Raw genomic sequence first — 22,262 nt, forward strand, 5'->3', positions numbered from 1 at the left:
TTGCGTGGTCGTGCTACTCTGTACCCAAACAATTTTTTTATCATTTTGTTCCCACAAATAGAGATTTCTTGATCACCTCTGTGATTTTTATTTTTTGCGCAACAACTAAAAAAAAAAAAAAGACCGAAAACGTTGAAAAAAAATAAAAAAAGTTTATTTTTTTCTGTAAATTTTTTTGGAAATAAGTAAGTTTTCTTTTTTAATTACGGGCAACGATGAGGTGGCACTGATGGGCGGCACTGATGGGTGGCACAGATAGGTGGGCACTGAGAAGTGGCACTGATGGAAACTGAGGGGTGGCACTTATTTACAATTTTTCCAATCAGTGCCCATGTTGCCAGTCAGTGCCCATTTGTGGGCACTGATTAGCATCTATTGTGCATATTTATTTACATGTGGATGGCCATGGGGGGGGGGGGATGTACCTGGCCATCCACATGTTTCCTCCAATACCTGGTGGTCCTGGCGGCTTCCCTGTGGTCTAGTTTGGGCAACCGAGGGGGGGCTGTGCTGATAAATAATCAGCGTGAACCCCCCGTCAGGAGAGCCGGCAATCGGCTCTCGTCTAACAGACGCGAGTGAGGAAGAGCCGATCAACGGCTCTTCCTGTTTACATTGTGATCAGACACGGCTGATCACGTGGTAAAGAGCCTCCGCCGGAGGCTCTTTACCACGCAGGAATCCTGCAGGACGTCAATAGACGTCCAGTCTATTGACAATTGACGTCCACTTCTCGGACGTCAATTGTCCATTGACCGGGCGGGAAGTGGTTAAAGATGTGCATCAAATGTATTAGGGACTCGATTCGACGCGTTTCGTGGACAATTTCAGTTCCCCAGGAAGAATATATATATAAAAAAAATGCATTTAGAACATCATATGCTGAAGTTTTCAATCAAAAGCTGCAAGTCCCTGTGTCTGCCGCCCCAATGGGTAAATTAAGTGGGAGAGGGACCCCCCAGCGTGGGTTTCTAGCATAGGCGTTTCTGGAAGCCACAAGAAAAGCTAAAGATGTATCAAGCGTGAATTCATAACAGAATTACATAATATCTAAAAGATAGGAAACACCAAACTAAACAATGACCACCAGACTGGATAGAGACACTTAGGCCCGGATTCTCAGAGGACTTACGACGGCGCAGCGCCATGTACGCCGTCGTAAGTCCTAATCCGAGCCGTCGTATCTATGCGCCCGATTCATAGAATCAGTTACGCATAGATATCCATTAGATCCGATAGGCGCAAGTCTCTTACACCGTCGGATCGTAACTGCATATTTTTTCTGACCGCTAGGTGGCGCTTCCGTCGAATTCCACGTCGAGTATGCAAATTAGCTAGATACGCGAATTCCCGAACGTACGCGCAGCCGACGCAGTAAAGTTACGACGTTTACGTTAGGCTTTTCCCGGCGTATAGTTGCCCCTGCTATATGAGGCATAAGTGCGGCGTACCAATGTTATGTATGGCCGTCGTTCCCGCGTCGAAATTTGAAAAAGTTACGTTGTTTGCGTAAGTCGTCCGTGAATGGGGCTGGACGTCATTTACGTTCACGTCGAAACCAATGACGTCCTTGCGGCGTACTTTGGAGCAATGCACACTGGGAAATTCCACGGACGGCGCATGCGCCGTTCCGCAAAAACGTCAATCACGTCGGGTCACAGTAGTTTTACATAAAACACGCCCCCCTGATCCAAATTTGAATTAGGCGGGCTTACGCCGGCCGATTTACGCTACGCCGCCGCAACTTACGGAGCAAGTGCTTTGAGAATACACCACTTGCCCGTGTAAGTTGCGGAGGCGTAACGTAAATCAGATACGTTACGCCTGCCCAAAATTGCGCGGAGGTACGAGAATCTGGCCCTTCGTGACTCCCAAAAACGTATACATGTTTCTAGTAAGCACTCATAGTCTACAAGTACCTGTGTAGTGGCAATTATTTTTTCCACGCTAGAAGAAAAGAGGCCATCGGATCTCACATTACTCTCATTAAAGATGTAATTAAAGCATAGGGCAGCAATCAATCAGAGACCCACCCTGGTAGCTCAGTCTTCCATTACCCTTCTCCCCGGGTGCAAAGAGAAGGAGGTTAATGGGAAGACTGAGCTACCAGGGTGGGTCTCTATGTGATTGCTGCTTTTTCCATCATCCAATTACATCTCTAATGAGAGAAACATGAGATCTGATTGCGTCTCCACTTATAGCATGGAAAATAAAATAAAAATTAGCCACTCTTCATACAGGTACTTCCATTTGTAATGTGAACGCTTACAAGCGCTAAATATATATTGTTTTAGGATCTTAGTCACTACAAGTGTGGCTCCAACCAGTCTGGTAGCATTTAACCAATTAAGGACCACCTCCTGCACATTTACGTCGACAGAATGGCATGGCACGGCTGGGCACAAGCACGTACAGGTACGTCCTCTTTAAGTGCCCAGCCACGGGTCGCGGGCGCGCGCCCGCGACCCGGTCCGAAGCTCCGTGACCGCAGGACCCAATCGCCGCTGGAGTCCCGCGATCGGTCCCCGGAGCTGAAGAGCTGTGTGTAAACTAAGCTTCCCCGTTCTTCACTGTGGCGCCGTCATCGATCGTGTCATCCCTTTTATAGGGAAACACAATCGATGACGTCACACCTACAGCCACACCCCCCCTACAGTTAGAAACACAAATGAGGTCACACAACCCCATCAGCGCCCCCTGTGGTTAACTCCCAAACTGCAATTGTCATTTTCACAATAAACAATGCATTTTAAATGCATTTTTTGCTGTGAAAATGACAATGGTCCCAAAAATGAGTCACAATTGTCCGATGTGTCCCCCATAACGTTGCAGTCACGAAAAAAAAAAAAAAAAAAAAAAATTCTCAAAATGTTTTAATTTTTCAAAATTGTCGGTCATTTTTCGTTTATGTAGCAAAAAATAAACCCAGTTGAGCTTAAACACCACTAAAACAAAGCTGTATTTGTGTATTTTGTGTCCACATTTTGTCGTGTTACAACCAAAAACTTAAAATTTGTTTTATCTAATAGACCAACACAAAGTGGAACATAATTGTGATCTGGAAGGAAAATGGTTTTCCCATTTTTTTTTACAATTACTGTATTTATCGTGGTATTGCGCGCTCCGGCGTATAGCGTGGACCCGCATTCCTGTAAAAAAAAATATTTTAGTACTTACAGTTTTGGTGTCTTGCGCGGCGTCCATCGGTGACCTCGTCGGGTCCGGCTGCGGTGGTGTCCTCCTCGTCGGGTCCGTCTGCGGCGTCCTCCTCCTCGGGTCCGGCGTCCGTCTGCAGCTTCGGTGGTGTTCTCCCGCCCCGTCTCATCGCCGCTTCCCGCGCTCAATTTGAACGCCTCAGCTGACGTATACCGAGTGCAGTACCCTCAGCTACATTCGGCCAGGCTCGGCTTCGCTCGTGCTCACGCTCTGTGACGTTTATGCGTGAGCACGAGCGAAGCCGAGCCTGGCCGAATGTACCCGAGTGTACTGCGCTCGGTATATGTCGGCGCAGGCATTCAAACTAGGCGCGGGAAGCGGGTATCGGCGTATATCGCGCACTTACGATTTTCCCCTTATTTTAAGGGGAAAAAAGTGCGCGGTATACGCCGATAAATATGTAAAAAAAAAAAGTGTGGCATGCATTTGTAGTCAGCCCCCTTTTTGCTACAATTACAGCTGCAAGTCTTTTTGGGGATGTCTCTATCAGCTTTGCACATCTAGAGAGGGACATTTCTGCCCATTCTTCTTTGTAAAATATCTCAAGCTCTGTCAGATTGGATGGAGAGCGTCTGTGATCAGCAATTTTCAAGTCTTGCCACAGATTCTCAATGTGATTTAGGTCTGGACTGTGACTGGGCCATTCTAATGCCGCATACACACCATCACTTTATGTGATGAAAAAAAACGACACTTTCTGTGAAGTAAAAAATGACGTTTTTGAAACTTCAATTTTCAAAGACGAAGTTGCCTACACACCATCGTTTTTCTCACAATGTTCTAGCAAAGTGAGGTTACGTTCCACCACGTTTTACCATTGAAGCTTGCTTCATAAGTAGCTTCTGGGCATGCGTGGATGAAAAAACGTCTTAGAAAACGAAGTTTTTTGCTACACACGGTCAATTTCTGTGAAGTAAAAAGTGCACTTTTGAAAAACGACACATAAAATTGAAGACATAAAACGACGTTTTCCCCCACACACAGTCAATTAAAGTGACGTTTTTAAAAACGTCATTTTTTTTTCATCACATAAAGTGATGGTGTGTACGCGGCATTACACATGAATAGGCTTTGATCTAAACCATTCCATTGTAGTTCTGGCTGTATGTTTAGGGTCGTTGTCCTGCTGGAAGGTGAACCTCCGCCCAGTCTCAAGTCTGTTGCAGACTAACAAGTTTTCTTCTAAGATTGTCTTGCATTTGGATCCATCCATCTTCCCATCAACTGATCAGCTTCCCTCTCCCTGCTGTAAAAAAAGCATCCCCACAACATGAAGCTGCCACCACCATGTTTCACAGTAGGGATGGTATGTTCAGGGTGATGTGCAGTGTTAGTTTTCCCCAACACATAGCGTTTTGCTTTTAGGCCAAAAAGTTCATTTTTGGTCTCATCTGACCAGAGCACCTTCTTCCACATGTTTGCTGTGTCCCCTCCCCCACATGGCTTCTCACAAACTGCAAACAGGACTTCTTATGTCTTTCTTTCTCCAATGTCTTTCTTCTTGTCACTCTTCCATAAAGAGCAGATTTGTGGAGAGACCACTAATAGTTGTCCTGTGGACAGATTCTCCCCCCTGAGCTGTGGATCTCTGCAGCTCCTCCAGAGTTACCATGGACCTCTTGGCTGCTTCTCTGATGAGTGCTCTCCTTGCCCGGCCCGGTCAGTTTAGGTGGACGGCCATGTCTTGGTAGGTTTGCAGTTGTGCCATACTCTTTCCATTTTCGGATGATGGATTGAACAGAAGCTCCATGAGATGTTCAAAGCTTTTATAACCTAACCCTGCTTTATACTTCTCCACAACGTTATCCCTGACCTGCCTGGTGTGTTCCTTGGCCTTCATGATGCGGTTTGTTCACTAAGGCTTCACAGAACAGCTGTATTTTTACTGAGATTAAATTATACACAGGTAGACTATTGACCAATTAGCCGACTTGTGAAGGCAATTGGTTCCACTGGATTTTAGTTGGGGGTATCAGAGTAAAGGATTTTAGTTGGGGGTATCAGAATACAAATGCCCCCCCCCCCCCACATTTATTTGTATAAAAATAAATTTGAAAACCATTTATCATCATTTTCCTTCCACTTCACAATTATGTGAATGTACACAGAAGCAGGACTCAGGAGTGCGCCCGCACGGGTGTCCACCTTAGGGGAGCCTTCTTAAATGTGGACATTCGATGCGGGGAGGAGCTGCCAGCTCCACCGGGGGACCCCAGAAGTCGAGGATCGGGGCCACTCTGGGCAAAATGAACTGCGCAGTGGAGTTGAGGCTTCTTTTTCCCCCCACAATGAGAGGAGGGCTTGGGGAGCAACAAGACCATAAAACTTGACAGATTATGGCGTGGGTGGGTCCGTGGGGGGACAAAATAAAAAAATACAAAGGGTGCCCCAGAACTGTACAGTACAAAAGGCGGGCAGTCTTTTCCAATCAGCAAACACTCCCATTTGACAGTGTTCAGCCGGCTATTGATGGGTCCAAACTCGGCAAGTTCAGCAGCAACCAGCCAAATTTTGATCCATCCATGACCATTTCTGCTTGACAAAAGCCAGTCCAGCAATCGACATTTGACAGAAGTCGATTGCTGGACTGGCTTTTGTCAAGCAGAAATGGTCATAGATGGATCAAAATTTGGCTGGTTGCTGCTGAACTTGCCGATTTTGGACCCATCAATGGCCGGCGGAACACTGTATAGCAACCGTAGGGTTCCGGGAGTGTACAGTACAGAGAACACTGTATGAGGGGGGCCACAAAGCCGTTATAGTACAGAGAACGACATCAGGGGATCCGAAAGAATACAGGAAACCTGTGTATACCGGGGGCCCTGGAACTGTACAGTACAGAAAAACACTGTATGCCGGGGGGGCCCCCCCGGGGCTGTGCAACATACACACCCCGGCATGGCAGAGATGGGCAGCAGATCCCACGGTGTGGATTCCGGAAACCGTAGCTCTGGGAACGCGGCACATTAATGAGTCAATTAGGGAGGTGGACACATTCCAGACGTCTCCATGCTTCACCGATCATCAACAGCCTGCTTCACTACCCATCCCATCCCCCCCCCCCTCTGCAACCTTGGTCTGCCCAATCACAATGCTGGCAGTGTGCAGACAACATTATAGGAATCACCCAATGAACAGACAAAGATCAAGGTCACCATTGTATCCAAATCCAGACTCAGAAATAGACATCAAGATTACAATCCAATCAGTGTGCAGTCACTGAAAAGACACAGAAATCGGGGTCACCGTCCCTTCATTGTGCAGGGGGGGGCTTCGCCCTCTCATAATCCAATCAGTGTGCAGTCACTGAAGAGACACAGAAATCGGGGTCACCGTCCCTTCATTGTGCAGGCGGGGGGGGGCTTTGCCCTCTCATAATCCAATCAGTGTGCAGGCACTGAAGAGACACAGAAATCGGGGTCACCGTCCCTTCATTGTGCAGAGGGGGGGGGGGGGCTTCGCCCGCTCATAATCCAATCAGTGTGCAGTCACTGAAAAGACACATAAATCGGGGTCACCGTCCCTTCATTGTGCCATCGGCGGGGGGGGGGGGCTTCGCCCTCTCATAATCCAATCAGTGTGCAGGTACTGAAGAGACACAGAAATCGGGGTCACTGTCCCTTCATTGTGCAGGGGGGGGGCTTTGCCCTCTCATAATCCAATCAGTGTGCAGTCACTTAAAAGACACAGAAATCGGGGTCACCGTCCCTTCATTGTGCAGGCGGGGGGGGGGCTTTGCCCTCTCATAATCCAATCAGTGTGCAGGCACTGAAGAGACACAGAAATCGGGGTCACCGTCCCTTCATTGTGCAGAGGGGGGGGGGGCTTCGCCCGCTCATAATCCAATCAGTGTGCAGTCACTGAAAAGACACATAAATCGGGGTCACCGTCCCTTCATTGTGCAGGCGGCGGGGGGGGGGCTTCGCCCTCTCATAATCCAATTAGAGTGCAGGTACTGAAGAGACACAGAAATCGGGGTCACTGTCCCTTCATTGTGCAGGGGGGGGGGCTTTGCCCTCTCATAATCCAATCAGTGTGCAGGTACTGAAGAGACACAGAAATCGGGGGTCACTGTCCCTTAATTGTGCAGGCAGCGGGGGGGGGGGGGGGGGGGGGGCTTTGCCCTCTCATAATCCAATCAGTGTGCAGGTACTGAAGAGACACAGAAATCAGGGTCACCGTCCCTTCATTGTGCAGGCGGCGGGGGGGGGCTTTGCCCTCTCATAATCCAATCAGTGTGCAGGCACTGAAGAGACACAGAAATCGGGGTCACCGTCCCTTCATTGTGCAGGGGGGGGGGGCTTCGCCCTCTCATAATCCAATCAGTGTGCAGGCACTGAAGAGACACAGAAATCACGGTCACCGTCCCTTCATTGTGCTGGCGGCGGGGGGGGGGGGGGGGTTCTTCGCCCTCTCATAATCCAATCAGTGTTCAGGTACTGAAGAGACACAGAAATCGGGGTCACTGTCCCTTAATTGTGCAGGCGGCGGGGGGGGGGGGGGGCTTCGCCCTCTCATAATCCAATCAGTGTGCAGGCACTGAAGAGACACAGAAATCGGGGTCACCGTCCCTTCATTGTGCAGGGGGGGGGGCTTCGCCCTCTCATAATCCAATCAGTGTGCAGGCACTGAAGAGACACAGAAATCGGGGTCACCGTCCCTTCATTGTGCAGGGGGGGGGGGGGGCTTCGCCCTCTCATAATCCAATCAGTGTGCAGGCACTGAAGAGACACAGAAATCACGGTCACCGTCCCTTCATTGTGCTGGCGGCGGGGGGGGGGCTTCGCCCTCTCATAATCCAATCAGTGTGCAGGTACTGAAGAGACACAGAAATCGGGGTCACCGTCCCTTCATTGTGCAGGCGGCGGGGGGGGCTTCGCCCTCTCATAATCCAATCAGTGTGCAGGCACTGAAGAGACACAGAAATCGGGGTCACCGTCCCTTCATTGTGCAGGGGGGGGGGGGGCTTCACCCTCATAATCCAATCAGTGTGCAGACACTGAAGAGACACAGAAATCGGGGTCACCGTCCCTTCATTGTGCAGGCGGCGGGGGGGCTTTGCCCTCTCATAATCCAATCAGTGTGCAGGCACTGAAGAGACACAGAAATCGGGGTCACTGTCCCTTCATTGTGCAGGCGGCGGGGGGGGGGGGGGTTCTTCGCCCTCTCATAATCCAATCAGTGTGCAGGTACTGAAGAGACACAGAAATCGGGGTCACCGTCCCTTCATTGTGCAGGTGGGGGGGGGGGGGGGCTTTGCCCTCTCATAATCCAATCAGTGTGCAGGTACTGAAGAGACACAGAAATCAGGGTCACCGTCCCTTCATTGTGCAGGCGGCGGGGGGGGGCTTTGCCCTCTCATAATCCAATCAGTGTGCAGGCACTGAAGAGACACAGAAATCGGGGTCACCGTCCCTTCATTGTGCAGGGGGGGGGGGGCTTCGCCCTCTCATAATCCAATCAGTGTGCAGGCACTGAAGAGACACAGAAATCACGGTCACCGTCCCTTCATTGTGCTGGCGGCGGGGGGGGGGGGGGGGTTCTTCGCCCTCTCATAATCCAATCAGTGTTCAGGTACTGAAGAGACACAGAAATCGGGGTCACTGTCCCTTAATTGTGCAGGCGGCGGGGGGGGGGGGCTTCGCCCTCTCATAATCCAATCAGTGTGCAGGCACTGAAGAGACACAGAAATCGGGGTCACCGTCCCTTCATTGTGCAGGGGGGGGGGGGCTTCGCCCTCTCATAATCCAATCAGTGTGCAGGCACTGAAGAGACACAGAAATCACGGTCACCGTCCCTTCATTGTGCTGGCGGCGGGGGGGGGCTTCGCCCTCTCATAATCCAATCAGTGTGCAGGTACTGAAGAGACACAGAAATCGGGGTCACCGTCCCTTCATTGTGCAGGCGGCGGGGGGGGCTTCGCCCTCTCATAATCCAATCAGTGTGCAGGCACTGAAGAGACACAGAAATCGGGGTCACCGTCCCTTCATTGTGCAGGGGGGGGGGGGGCTTCACCCTCATAATCCAATCAGTGTGCAGGTACTGAAGAGACACAGAAATCGGGGTCACCGTCCCTTCATTGTGCAGGCGGCGGGGGGGCTTTGCCCTCTCATAATCCAATCAGTGTGCAGGCACTGAAGAGACACAGAAATCGGGGTCACTGTCCCTTCATTGTGCAGGCGGCGGGGGGGGGGGTTCTTCGCCCTCTCATAATCCAATCAGTGTGCAGGTACTGAAGAGACACAGAAATCGGGGTCACCGTCCCTTCATTGTGCAGGTGGGGGGGGGGGGCTTCGCCCTCTCATAATCCAATCAGTGTGCAGGTACTGAAGAGACACAGAAATCGGGATCACTGTCCATTGTGCAGGCGGGGGGGCTTCGACCTCTCATAATCCAATCAGTGTGCGGGCACTGAAGAGACACAGAAATCGGGGTCACTGTCCCTTCATTGTGCAGGTGGCGGGGGGGGCTTCGCCCTCTCATAATCCAATCAGTGTGCAGGCACTGAAGAGACACAGAAATCGGGGTCACCGTCCCTTCATTGTGCAGTGGGGGGGGGCTTCGCCCTCTTATAATCCAATTAGAGTGCAGGTACTGAAGAGACACAGAAATCAGGGTCACTGTTCCTTCATTGTGCAGGCGGGGGGGGGGCTTCGCCCTCATAATCCAATCAGTGTGCAGACACAGCTCAGTTACGGTGGTAGGCAGCGTACAGCAGGCGGGTAATGATGCACCCAGGAATGGCGCACATGGCATTCCCAGCATGCTGATCACACCTCCAACTACACCCTGTAGGGCGACAGCTGCCTCCACACCCACATCACATCCGCAGCAACTGCAGATTTACCCCCCCCCCCCAGGGGCGGCCATGACAGATGGCGGGGACCTTGCAAGAGTATCAGTCTGCACACAGCTGAATCCTAAATCCACCCACACAGCCAGCCACACAGCCAGCCTGGAGAGGAAAAAACGACTTCTTTATCCCCGAAAATTGCCGGAATGGGCTGCTGAGAATTTAAACATTTTCCCACATTCCGGCTGCTGGAGCGGCTTGGAGTTATTTTTAAAGGTTTTTCCTTCAGTAGCCAGAGTGAGCAGCTGCCAAAAACGGAGGGGGGGGGCAGATGTCAGAGCCAAATGTAGTATAATAAAATATTAATAGTATTATAATTGTAATAATATTGTTAATATAATAAGGATAATAGTAATAATCTGGTTCAGTGTTCTCTGTACAGCACTACAGAGCTATATAAATGTATCCTCCGATCTAGGGCCGCAACTAGCGATTATTTTCATAATCGATTAGTTGGCCGATTATTGTTTCGATTAACCAACTTCCTGACGGCCGCACGACTATATACGGCCGCAGTGTGGTTCTGGGGCGCCGTCTTTATACAGCCTCCGCTCTTACGGGCCACTGGGGGGGCACGTGCCCGCCGCATCACCGAGATGCCGATGCGCGTGCCTGGTGGCCACGATGTGTGCCAGGCACCCGCGATCGGCGGTTACAGAGACAAGGACGTTGAGCACTGATCGCAGTACAAATGTGAATGGTGCCAAAAATGTGCCAAAAGTGTCCGATATGTCCGTTATAATGTCGCAGTTCCAATAAAAATTGCAGATCGCCGCCATTACTAGTAAAAAATAAATAAAAATAATAATTCTGTCCTCTATTTTGTAGGCGCTATAACTTTTGCGCAAACCAGTCACTTATTGCCATTTTTTTTTTTAACTAAAAATATGTAGAAGAATACGTATCGGCCTAGACTGAGAAAAAAAAATGTTTTTTTTTTTTTAAATTGGGCTACCGTATTTTCCGGCGTATAAGACTTTCTAACCCCTGAAATTCTTCTTCAAAGTCGGGGGGTCGTCTTATACGCCGGTAACCTAATGCTTACCTTGTCCGGGACCGTGACATGCAGACCGCGTCCGCCCATCCGTGATAGGCGGAACACTAAACACATTGTCTCCTGGGAAGCGGAGTGTTCGGCCTATCACGGAACAGCAGAAAGAGAGGCACGGCTTTTGAAAAATGGACGGACGCGGTCTGCATGTCATGTCACGGATAAGGTAAGCAGTGGTACAGTGAGGCATGTAATGGGGCACAGTGAGGCATGTAATGGGGCACAGTGAGGCGAGGCATGACTAGTATAGTATAGTACTAGTCTTATACAGTGAGTATATCCCAAAACCACCAAAAGAAAGCTCTACTTGTGGGGAAATAAAGGGCATCAATTTTGTTTGGGAGCCACGTCGCACGACCGCGCAATTGTCAGTTAAAGTGACGCAGTCCCGGAAGCTGAAATTTCACCTGGGCAGGAGGGGGGTGTATGTGCCCAGTAAGCAAGTGGTTAATCGGATAATGGCCTTAAAAAATTTAAAAAAAAAAAACTTTGTTGTTGGGCAGATTACAAAACACAAATTGCCACAAAAACTCAAATTACATGCTTTTCTGCAGCTTCTCCATTGAAGTATATTGAACAAAAAAAAAATAGCACCGTTTTGCGTTAAAAAGTCCCCGCCCTTTCCAAATACGCAGCAGCTGAATATGGAATGTCCCCATAGGAAAACATGGAAATTAACTCTAGTGTGTTTCTACAAAAAGCACCAAAAAAAAATGGGGTTAAAAAAACAAAAATAAGTAGAAAAAGAGCAAATAATCACTACTGTAAGGGGTTAATTTTTTTTACTGTTGGACAGTGAAATGAATATTTACAGTAGCGAGTCGCTTTTTTGTACTATAAAGGGCTAATTTTATTTTTTTTAACCCCATTATGTAGTAATGCAATTACAATTATACAATACAGTAATGCAATTACAATGACAATACAGGAGGGATCAGCGTAGGGCCGAAACAACTAATCGATTATGAAAATTGTAATCGATTATGAAATTAATCGATTACAATTTTCATAATCGATTAGTTGTTTCGGCCCTACGCTGATCCCTCCTGTATTGAATTGTACCATGTTCCCCAAGGTTGTAAAGCTCTGCACAAACAGTTGGTGCTATAAAAATCCTATATAATAATAATGTATAATAGGAATGATATTAAAAGGGGCTGTAAAGGTAAAAAAAAAAAAAAAAATGTCCCTAAATAGCTTCCTTTACCTTAGTGCAGTCCTCCTTCACTTACCTCATCCTTCCATTTTGCTTTTAAATGTCCTTATTTCTTCTGAGAAATCCTCACTTCCTGTTCTTCTGTCTGTAACTCCACACAGTAATGCAAGGCTTTCTCCCTGGTGTGGAGTGTCGTGCTCGACCCCCTCCCTTGGACTACAGGAGAGTTAGGGCGCTCACCAACACACAGCTCCTTTATCTGCAACGTAGAGAGCGTCCTGACTCTCCTGTAGTCCAAGGGAGGGGCGAGCACGACACTCCACACCAGGGAGAAAGCCTCGCATTACTGTGTGGAGTTACAGACAGAAGAACAGGAAGTGAGGATTTCTCAGAAGAAATAAGGACATTTAAAGAAAAATGGAAGGATGAGGTAAGTGAAGGAGGACTGCACTAAGGTAAAGGAAGATATTTAGGGATTTTTTTTACCTTTACAACCCCTTTAAGGTGAAAACCCTTCTGTGCTGCAAAACTCCCCCTTATTCCTACCTGAGCCCTTCCCCCTTATTCTTACCCGAGCCCAATCCAGCAATGTGCACGAGAGCAGCGGTCTCCCTCTTCCATGGACAGATTGTCGCTCAAAATGTTGAGCGAGCAAGCAGAGGGGTGTCGTTCTGTGTTAATAGATGCAGGCAGGGTGGCTCAGGAGCAATTAAGCACAGGTGCCCCCCACGGAAAGCGGTTTTCCATGGGGGGCACTTGCCAAAGAGAGAGCCGGTGGGGGACACCAGAAGAGGATCCAGGCTGCTCTGTGCAAAATCTTTGCGCAGTGCAGGCAAGTATAACGTGAAAAAAAAATATTTATTAAAAAACAAGGAAAAAAATAAAAGAAGCTTTAATGTCACTTTAATAATAGTGTGTGACTGGGGGCAGGGGACATTAGAGTGCAAGATCTTCTGTTACAGAGACTGAAGTGAGTGGCTGTGTTCTCTGTACAGCACTGCGGTATATGTCAGAGCTATATAAATGTGTAATAACGATAATACAAAATAAAAATCATATTATTATTATTGACTGTGGGGGGGGGGGGGGGGGCATTAGAGTGTAAGCTCCTCTGGTACAGAGACTGGTGTGACTGGCTCAGTGTTCTCTGTACAGCACTGCGGTATATGTCAGCGCTATATAAATGTATAATGATAATAATCATTAAAAATAATAAGTGACTGGGGGGGGGGGGGTATTAGAGTGTAAGCTCTTCTGGTACAGAGACTGATGGGAGTGGCTCAGCATTCTCTGTACAGCACTGCGGTATATGTCAGTGCTATATAAATGTATAATAGCGTGTGACTGTGGTGGGCATTAGAGTGTAAGCTCCTCTGGTGCAGAGACTGATGTGACTGTCTCAGTGTTCTCTGTAAAGTACTATGGAATATGTTGGAGCTATTAAAATGTGTAATAAATAGTGTGACTTAAGTGGACATTAGAGTGTAAGCTCCTCTGGTACAGAGACTGATGTAATGGCTCTGGCCCAGATTCACAAAGCACTTACGCCGACGTATAAGACGTTACGCCGACGTAAGTGCCAATGTGCGCCGGCGTATGTGTGCGGCAGACTCACGAACCAACATGCACCTAAAAACAGGCTACACCCCGCCGACGTAGTGTGGGCGCACATATGGGCTGGGCGCATGGTGCCGCTCCCATTGATTAGCCATTCAAATGAGGGCAATACGCCGATTCACGAACCTGCGTGTGCCCGGCGCATGCTACGTGAGATGCGCCTAAGTTGTACGTCCGGCGTAAACTTATTCCCCATAAATGAGGTGCAACCCAGCAACAGACATGCACAGGTCTGCACCAGGGAACACAAGCCGGCGTATTGTGCGTTGGACGTGTGTCTGGCTGGGCGTACGTGGTGATCCGGCGTAGCTTAGGCAGTTGTGCCGGCGTGGTTGTGAGCAGGCGCAGGGGGGGGGGGGTGTTGTGCATGCGTCCACGTCACATGCGCAGTTCGTGATACGTACCTGTCTGGCGCTCGGCCCATCATTTGCACGGGGTCACGCCCACTTCCACCTACGCCGGCGTGCGCCTTCGAAACCCACGCCACGCTGGCGCAGCGTTGGGAGCACTGGCTTGCTGAATGCAATGCTTGCCTCTCCGCGCTACGTTGGCGTGCCGTACGGTGTGTGCTCTACGGCGGCGTAATGTGCGCCTTGCTCTCTGTGAATCTGGGCCTCTGTGTTCTCGGTACATCACTATGGAATATGTCAGAGCTATACAACTGTATAATAATGGAGGAACATTAGAGTGTAAGCTCCTCTGGTACAGTGGCTTATGGGACTGGCTCCTTGTTCTCTCTACAGCAATATGGAATATGTCACAGGTAAATAAATGTAGAATGGGGGAAGATTAGAGTGTAAGCTCCTCTGGTGCAGAGGCCAACATGACCAGCTTAGTGTTCTCTGTACAGCACCGTGGTATATGGAGGAGCTCAATAAATGTATAATAGTGTGAGACTGTGGAGGGGAAATTAGAGTGTAAGCTCCTCTGGTACAGGGGGGAATATGTCAGCGCTATATAAATTTATAATAGTGTGTGACTATGTTGGGGGATATTAGAGCGTAAGCTCCTCTGGTGCAGAGGCCAACATGACCAGCTCAGTGTTCTTTGTACAGCACCGTGGTATATGCAGGAGCTATATAAATGTATAATAGTGGAGGAACATTAGAGTGTAAGCTCCTCTGGGTGCAGAGGCCAACATGACCAGCTCAGTGTTCTCTGTACAGCACCGTGGTATATGCAGGAGCTATATAAATGTATGATAATAGTGGAGGAACATTAGAGTGTAAGCTCCTCTGGTACAGAGACTGATGTGACTGGCTCAGTGTTCCCCGTACCGCACTATGGAATATGTCAGAGCTATATAAACATAATAATGGAGGAACATTAGAGTGTAAGCTCCTTTGGTTCAGTGGCTTATGGGACTGGCTCCTTGATCTTTGTACAACAATATGGAATATGTCACAGGTAAACGTAGAATAGTGGAGGCACATTAGAGTGTAAGCTCCTCTGATACAGAGACTGTCAGTGACTGTCTGTTCTCTATACTGCACTATGGTATATGTCAGAGCTATATAAATGCAGATGAAGAATAGTGCAAGATTGTGGTGGTCATTAGAGTGTAAGCTCCTCTGGTGCAGAGACTGATGTGACTGTCTCAGCCTTTTCTCTACAGTACTATGGAATATGTTGGCGCTACATAAAATGTATGATAAGGATAGCGTGCGACTGGAGAGGACATTAGAGTGTAAGCTCCTCTGGTTTAGTGGCTTAAGGGACTGGATCCTTGTTCTCTGTAATATGGAATATGTCACAGGTAAATAAATGCAGAAAAGGAGGAACATTAGAGTGTAAGCTCCTCTGGTACAGGGGGAATATGTCAGAGCTATATACATTTATAATAGTGTGTGACTATGTTGGGGATATTAGAGCGTAAGCTCCTCTGGTGCATAGGCCAACATAACCAGCTTAGTGTTCTCTGTACAGCACTGTGGTATATGGAGGCGCTATATAAATGTATAATAGTGTGTGACTGTGGAGGGGAAATTAGAGTGCAAGCTCCTCTGGTACAGCGACTGATGGGACTGGCTCAGTGTTCCCTGTACCGCACTATGGAATATGTCAGAGCTATATAAACATAATAATGGAGGAACATTAGAGTGTAAGCTCCTCTGGTTCAGTGGCTTATGGGACTGGCTCCTTGGGGTAGATTCAGGTAGCTTTGCGCTTTTCTTACGGAGGCGCAGCGTACCGTTTTGCCGCTGCGTCTCCGTAAATTACCTGCACTACGCTTGATTCACGGAGCAGTAGCTCCGTAATTTGCGTGAGCACTCCAGAAAACTGCCCGGCGTAAGCGCGCGTAATTTAAATGATCCCATAGGGGGCGTGGATCATTTAAATTAGGCGCGTTCCCGCACCGAGCGTAGTGCGCATGCTCCGTCGGGAAACTCGCAAGGACGTCATTTGCTTCAAAGTGAACGTAAATGGCGTCCAGCGCCATTCACGATTCACTTACGCAAACGACGTTAAATTTTAAATTTGCGACGCGGGAACGACGGGTATACGTAGCATTGGCTGCCCCTGCTAATAGCAGGAGCAGCCTTCCGCGGAACCTGACGAACGGAAACGACGTAAACTGCGTACGCAGGGCTCGCGTAGGGTTGTGAATCGGCGTTAGTATGCAATTTGCATACTATACGCTGACCACTACGGGAACGCCCCCTAGCGGCCATCGTGAGAATGCAGCCTACGATACGACGGCATAAGGAGCCTTATGCCACGCATATCTTAGGCTGCAGTCGGCGTATCGAGGTTCCTGAATCAGGAGCATTCGAGACGCCGGCGCAAGTAAGCAATTGCGCTGCGTAACTATGGTTACGCAGACGCAATTGCTACCTGAATCTACCCCCCTGTTCTTTGTACAACAATATGGAATAGGTCACAGGTAAACGTAGAACAGTGGAGGCACATTAGAGTGTAAGCTCCTCTGATACAGAGACTGATGTGACTGTTCTCTATACAGAGCTATGGAATATGTCAGAGCCATATAAATGTATAAAAATAAAAAATGCAAAGAATTTTCTTTCTGCGATTTCATGTCCAGCAGGTCACACGGTGTACCGGACACAATGTGAAGGTCATGTCCATCCTCAGGGTTTAGCCGCCCCCCCTTCTCTCTGGGCTGCTGAGCAGTTAAACATTTTCCCACATTCCTGCAGCTGGAGGAGCGCAGAGTTATTTTTAAAGGTTTCTCCTTCAATTGTCAGATTGAGCAGCTGCCAAGCGCAGGAATTTCCTGCCCCCCCCACCATACCAAGGCTGTGTACACTGTCATTATACGGAGGAGCAGATACTCGGCAGCCATGGAAACAGGACAGGAAACTACGGAGGAGAATGACTTGTATATATTTTATGGCAGATTGTGCGCCGAGGTCACAGACCCCGAGATATTTCCAGATTCACGGGGGGGGGGCACCCGACTAGAAACCAGAGATTGTATCTTATCAGGGGGAGAATCTACTAATTGTTACATGTCACCGACCTGACAGGGGGGGCAACCAAACCTGTGCTCAGCTGACTAGTCTGCATCAATATAGGGTGCCCACCATGAAATTACCCCCCCCCCCCATAAAGAAAATCTGATATTCCCCAACATACAGAATACAAGGGGAGCCCCCCCCCCCCCAGATGCCTTGTAAAGCGTCAGAGGTGTCGAGACCTGCCGGCCAGACAGACGCACATTGTACAGAAGCTGCACTGTTTTGATGACGACGGTACCCACTCCCTCCATTCTCTGTGTGTCGGGAAAATATCCCCCCCCCCCCCCCCTCCTCCCCTTCAGTCCTACAAAACCCCGCCAGGGTACAAGGCGTGGGCCAGACCTACAATACCCCGGCCAGGGTACAAGGCGTGGGCCAGACCTACAGTACCCCGGCCAGGGTACAAGGCGTGGGCCAGACCTACAGTACCCCGGCCAGGGTACACGGCGTGGGCCAGACCTACAGTACCCCGGCCAGGGTACACGGCGTGGGCCAGACCTACAGTACCCCGGCCAGGGTACACGGCGTGGGCCAGACCTACAGTTCCACGGCCAGGGTACACGGCGTGGGCCAGACCTACAGGACCCCGGCCAGGGTACACGGCGTGGGCCAGACCTACAGGACCCCGGCCAGGGTACACGGCGTGGGCCAGACCTACAGGACCCCGGCCAGGGTACACGGCGTGGGCCAGACCTACAGGACCCCGGCCAGGGTACACGGCGTGGGCCAGACCTACAGGACCCCGGCCAGGGTACACGGCGTGGGCCAGACCTACAGGACCCCGGCCAGGGTACACGGCGTGGGCCAGACCTACAGGACCCCGGCCAGGGTACACGGCGTGGGCCAGACCTACAGTACCCCGGCCAGGGTACACGGCGTGGGCCAGACCTACAGTACCCCGGCCAGGGTACACGGCGTGGGCCAGACCTACAGTACTCCGGCCAGGGTACACGGCGTGGGCCAGACCTACAGTACCCCAGCCAGGGTACAAGGCGTGGGCCAGACCTGATATTCCCCCACATACAGAATACAAAGGGAGCCCGCCCCCCCCCCCCCCCAGCACAGAAAACAAGGGAGGAGGACTCCCGATATTATCCTTCCCGCACAGAAAACAAGGGAGGGGGACCCCCGATATTCTCCTCCCCGCATAAAAAAACAAGGGAGGGGAACCCCCCTCCCCCCACAGAGAACTAGGGAGAGGGACCCCCCCCCTCATATTCTCCCACAGCACAGAAAACAGGGACTCCCCCCCCCCCGCACAGAGAATGAGGGAGAGGGCCCCTATTCTCTCCCCTCCACAGAAAGAGGGAGGGGAACCCCCCCACAGAAAACAGGGGTACCCCGATATTCCCCACCCCCACAGAACGAAGGAGGGGACCCCCCCCCCCGATATCCCCCCCATACAGAGAATGGCTAAGGGGACCCCAATATTCCTCTGACACAGATAGGAAGAGCAGACCCCAATGAACCCCTTATACAAAGAATGAGGGAGCCCCCCCCCCCCCCCCCCAATATCCCCCTACCAGAGAACAGCGGATAAAGCCCTCAATATTCCCCTCACACATAGAATGTCAGATGAGACCCCAATATCCCCCCCCCCCCCCACACAGAACGGCGAAGGGGGCCCCCCTCCTCAATATCCCCCACACAGACGAACGGCGGCGGGGGCCCCTCCTCAGAGAACGCTGAATGAGAGCCCTGAGCTTCTGCCATACACAGAGAACATTGAAAAGAAGGAGGAAGGGGGGGGGGGGTGGTGATATTTTCCCGACACACAGAGAATGGAGGGAGTGGGTACCGCCGCCGTCGTCGTCAAAACAGTGCAGCTTCTGTACAATGTGCGTCTGTCTGGCCGGCAGGTCTCGGCACGTCTGACGCTTTACAAGGCGTCGAATGATTGTCTACAGACACTTCCTAATCTGACAGCGCTGGAGTGCCGTGTACCGCACTATCTGCAGGGGCCCCTATTAATAGAGCCACACCACTGATAATGGGGGGGCCCTCTGGAGAAAGGAAATTATACAGGAAGGTGAAGAGAATCTCTGGGAGGAAAGAACAAGCAGCATAGGAGGTGGTAGGGAATGGCAGAGAGAGAGGATGGTGGAGGATGCAGGGCAGATCTGGTGATGGGTTCGGTGTTGGATCTGATAACAGGAGGTCTCAGTATCGGGTTCTCACCTCGGCGTGTCCCCCGGAGGAGAGCACCTTGCTGCACATCTCACATTTCAGACAGAATCGGTGCCAATTCTTCCCCAGAGAGCTGACCTTCTCCGCTGCAAGAAAAACACAGAGACTCATTATTTGTAGTGCCAATGTGTGTGCCAGACCTACAAAACCCCGCCAGGGTACACGGCGTGGGCCAGACCTACAATACCCCGGCCAGGGTACAAGGCGTGGGGCCAGACCTACAATACCCCGGCCAGGGTACAAGGCGTGGGGCCAGACCTACAATACCCCGGCCAGGGTACAAGGCGTGGGGCCAGACCTACAATAGCCCGGCCAGGGTACAAGGCGTGGGGCCAGACCTACAATACCCCGGCCAGGGTACAAGGCGTGGGGCCAGACCTACAATAGCCCGGCCAGGGTACAAGGCGTGGGGCCAGACCTACAATACCCCGGCCAGGGTACAAGGCGTGGGGCCAGACCTACAATAGCCCGGCCAGGGTACAAGGCGTGGGGCCAGACCTACAATACCCCGGCCAGGGTACAAGGCGTGGGGCCAGACCTACAATACCCCGGCCAGGGTACAAGGCGTGGGGCCAGACCTACAATAGCCCGGCCAGGGTACAAGGCGTGGGGCCAGACCTACAATACCCCGGCCAGGGTACAAGGCGTGGGGCCAGACCTACAATAGCCCGGCCAGGGTACAAGGCGTGGGGCCAGACCTACAATACCCCGGCCAGGGTACAAGGCGTGGGGCCAGACCTACAATAGCCCGGCCAGGGTACAAGGCGTGGGGCCAGACCTACAATACCCCGGCCAGGGTACAAGGCGTGGGCCAGACCTACAATACCCCACCACAGTATATGGCGTGGGCAAGACTAACCCTGCCATGGTATATGGTGTGTACCAGACAAACCCCCCCCCCCCCCCCCTTCAGGTTACATGGTGTGGGCCAGACTAGGCAAACCCCATCACCACATATGGTGTGCGACACCCAGACAAGCCTTTTTACAACAAACCTGCCTTTAGACCCCACCTAATGACAACCCAGGGCCCCAACACCCTAGGGGCCCTGTCTGCTCCTAGTGGCCATGACCATAGAGCTGAACATGCAGCTACTCTCCTACTGCTAGGACACCAACATTATACTGAGGATAGGTCCTCCTGGGGTGACATGAGGGGGAGCGACGAGGACAGGTCCTCCTGGAGGTGACATAAGGGGGAGCGACGAGGACAGGTCCTCCTGGAGGTGACATAAGGGGGAGCGACGAGGACAGGTCCTCCTGGGGGTGACACGAGGACAGGTCCTCCTGGGGGTGACGAGGGGGAGCGTCGAGGACAGGTCCTCCTGGGGGTGACGAGGGGGAGCGTCGAGGACAGGTCCTCCTGGGGGTGACGAGGGGGAGCGTCGAGGACAGGTCCTCCTGGGGGTGACACGAGGGGGAGCGACGAGGACAGCAGGTCCTACTGGGGTGACACGAGGGGGAGCGACAAGGACAGGTCCTCCTAGGGTGACATGAGGGGAGCGACAGGGACAGGTCCTCCTAGGGTGACATGAGGGGAGTGACGAGGACAGCAGGTCCTACTGGGGTGACACAAGGGGGAGCGACGAGGACAGCAGGTCCTCCTGGGGCGACACGAGGGGAGCGTCGAGGACAGGTCCTCCTGGGGTGTCTTAGAATGGGCGATAATAACCATCGCTGTCCCCAGTGGCCATCATTACCTTGGTACGGAACTATGGATGCCACTACTACCCACTTTCTCCTGAAGGCTGTAGCTGCCCATCTATCATCCTGATCCTTCGGCTTCACATTAGGTTCATGACATGGACCGAGTTAACAGATTGGAGTTTATGACTTTGCTGGATAAATGGAAGTATTAAAGAGTACCTGTAGTCAAGTGGATACATCTAGAACTTCAGGGGATAAGGGACTAGCTACCAGTATTGCCTATGGTCCCCCTGCAGCTCTTCTTTTCTGGACTGTGTGGAGGTGGCCATCTTGGTATATGCAGGGCTTTGCTTCCTTATATCAGAAGAACCCCCACCACCCTCCTCCTCCTCTCCGATGATTGGTTGGGTGATGAGCGGTGGAGTAAGCACAGATCCACAGAACAGATGAAGGAAAAGCAGGGAGATTCTTGCACTGCAGGTCCTCGGGTACAGCTTACCCTCCAGCAAGGAGAACAGAGTAGCGCAGGGGTGTTCTCACCCAATCCCATGCTGAATCTGGGGGGACTGGCAGTGCCTTAGATCAGTGTTTCTCAACTCCAGTCCTCAAGGCGCCCCAACAGGTCATGTTTTCAGGCTTTCCATTATTTTGCACGGGTGATTTGATGAGTTTTACTGCCTTAGAAATTACCACAGCCGTTTCATCTGAGGGAAAGCCTGAAAACATGACTTGTTAGTGCGCCTTGAGGGCCAGAGAACAGGCGTGCCCAGGCACCAATATTAGGGGGTACCCAGACAAAGGTGTTCTCAGGGCACCAACTGTGATTTCTACATGTTCCGCATAGGCACTTGGACAATCTTCACTCTCCCCCCCCCCCCCAACCATTACTGTGCAGGATGGAGGGGGGGGGGGAGGATATGGATGGAAACGCATTTCAGAGAATGAACAGAGCAGATGAGAGGACGCACAATTGGAGGAAATAGTGGGGATTATATAAGACACACACACAGCGAAGGGAGGAAGATGATGGGGGTTATATCAGACACACACAGTGTGG

General features: G+C 50.9%; 1 protein-coding gene across 2 annotated transcripts in view; it reads right to left on the reverse strand.

Annotated features, from left to right (window-relative positions):
* Positions 1 to 22,262, reverse strand: part of CRIP3 (cysteine rich protein 3) — a 51,137-nt gene that overhangs the window by 27,367 nt on the left and 1,508 nt on the right. For both annotated transcript variants that reach the window (XM_040351737.1, XM_040351736.1), the window contains exon 2: positions 19,551 to 19,645. In XM_040351737.1, coding sequence (XP_040207671.1) covers positions 19,551 to 19,645 — 95 coding nt within the window. The remainder of the gene's footprint in view (positions 1 to 19,550; positions 19,646 to 22,262) is intronic.

Source organism: Rana temporaria, chromosome 4 (genome assembly GCF_905171775.1).
Source record: "Rana temporaria chromosome 4, aRanTem1.1, whole genome shotgun sequence".
NCBI lineage: Eukaryota > Metazoa > Chordata > Amphibia > Anura > Ranidae > Rana > Rana temporaria.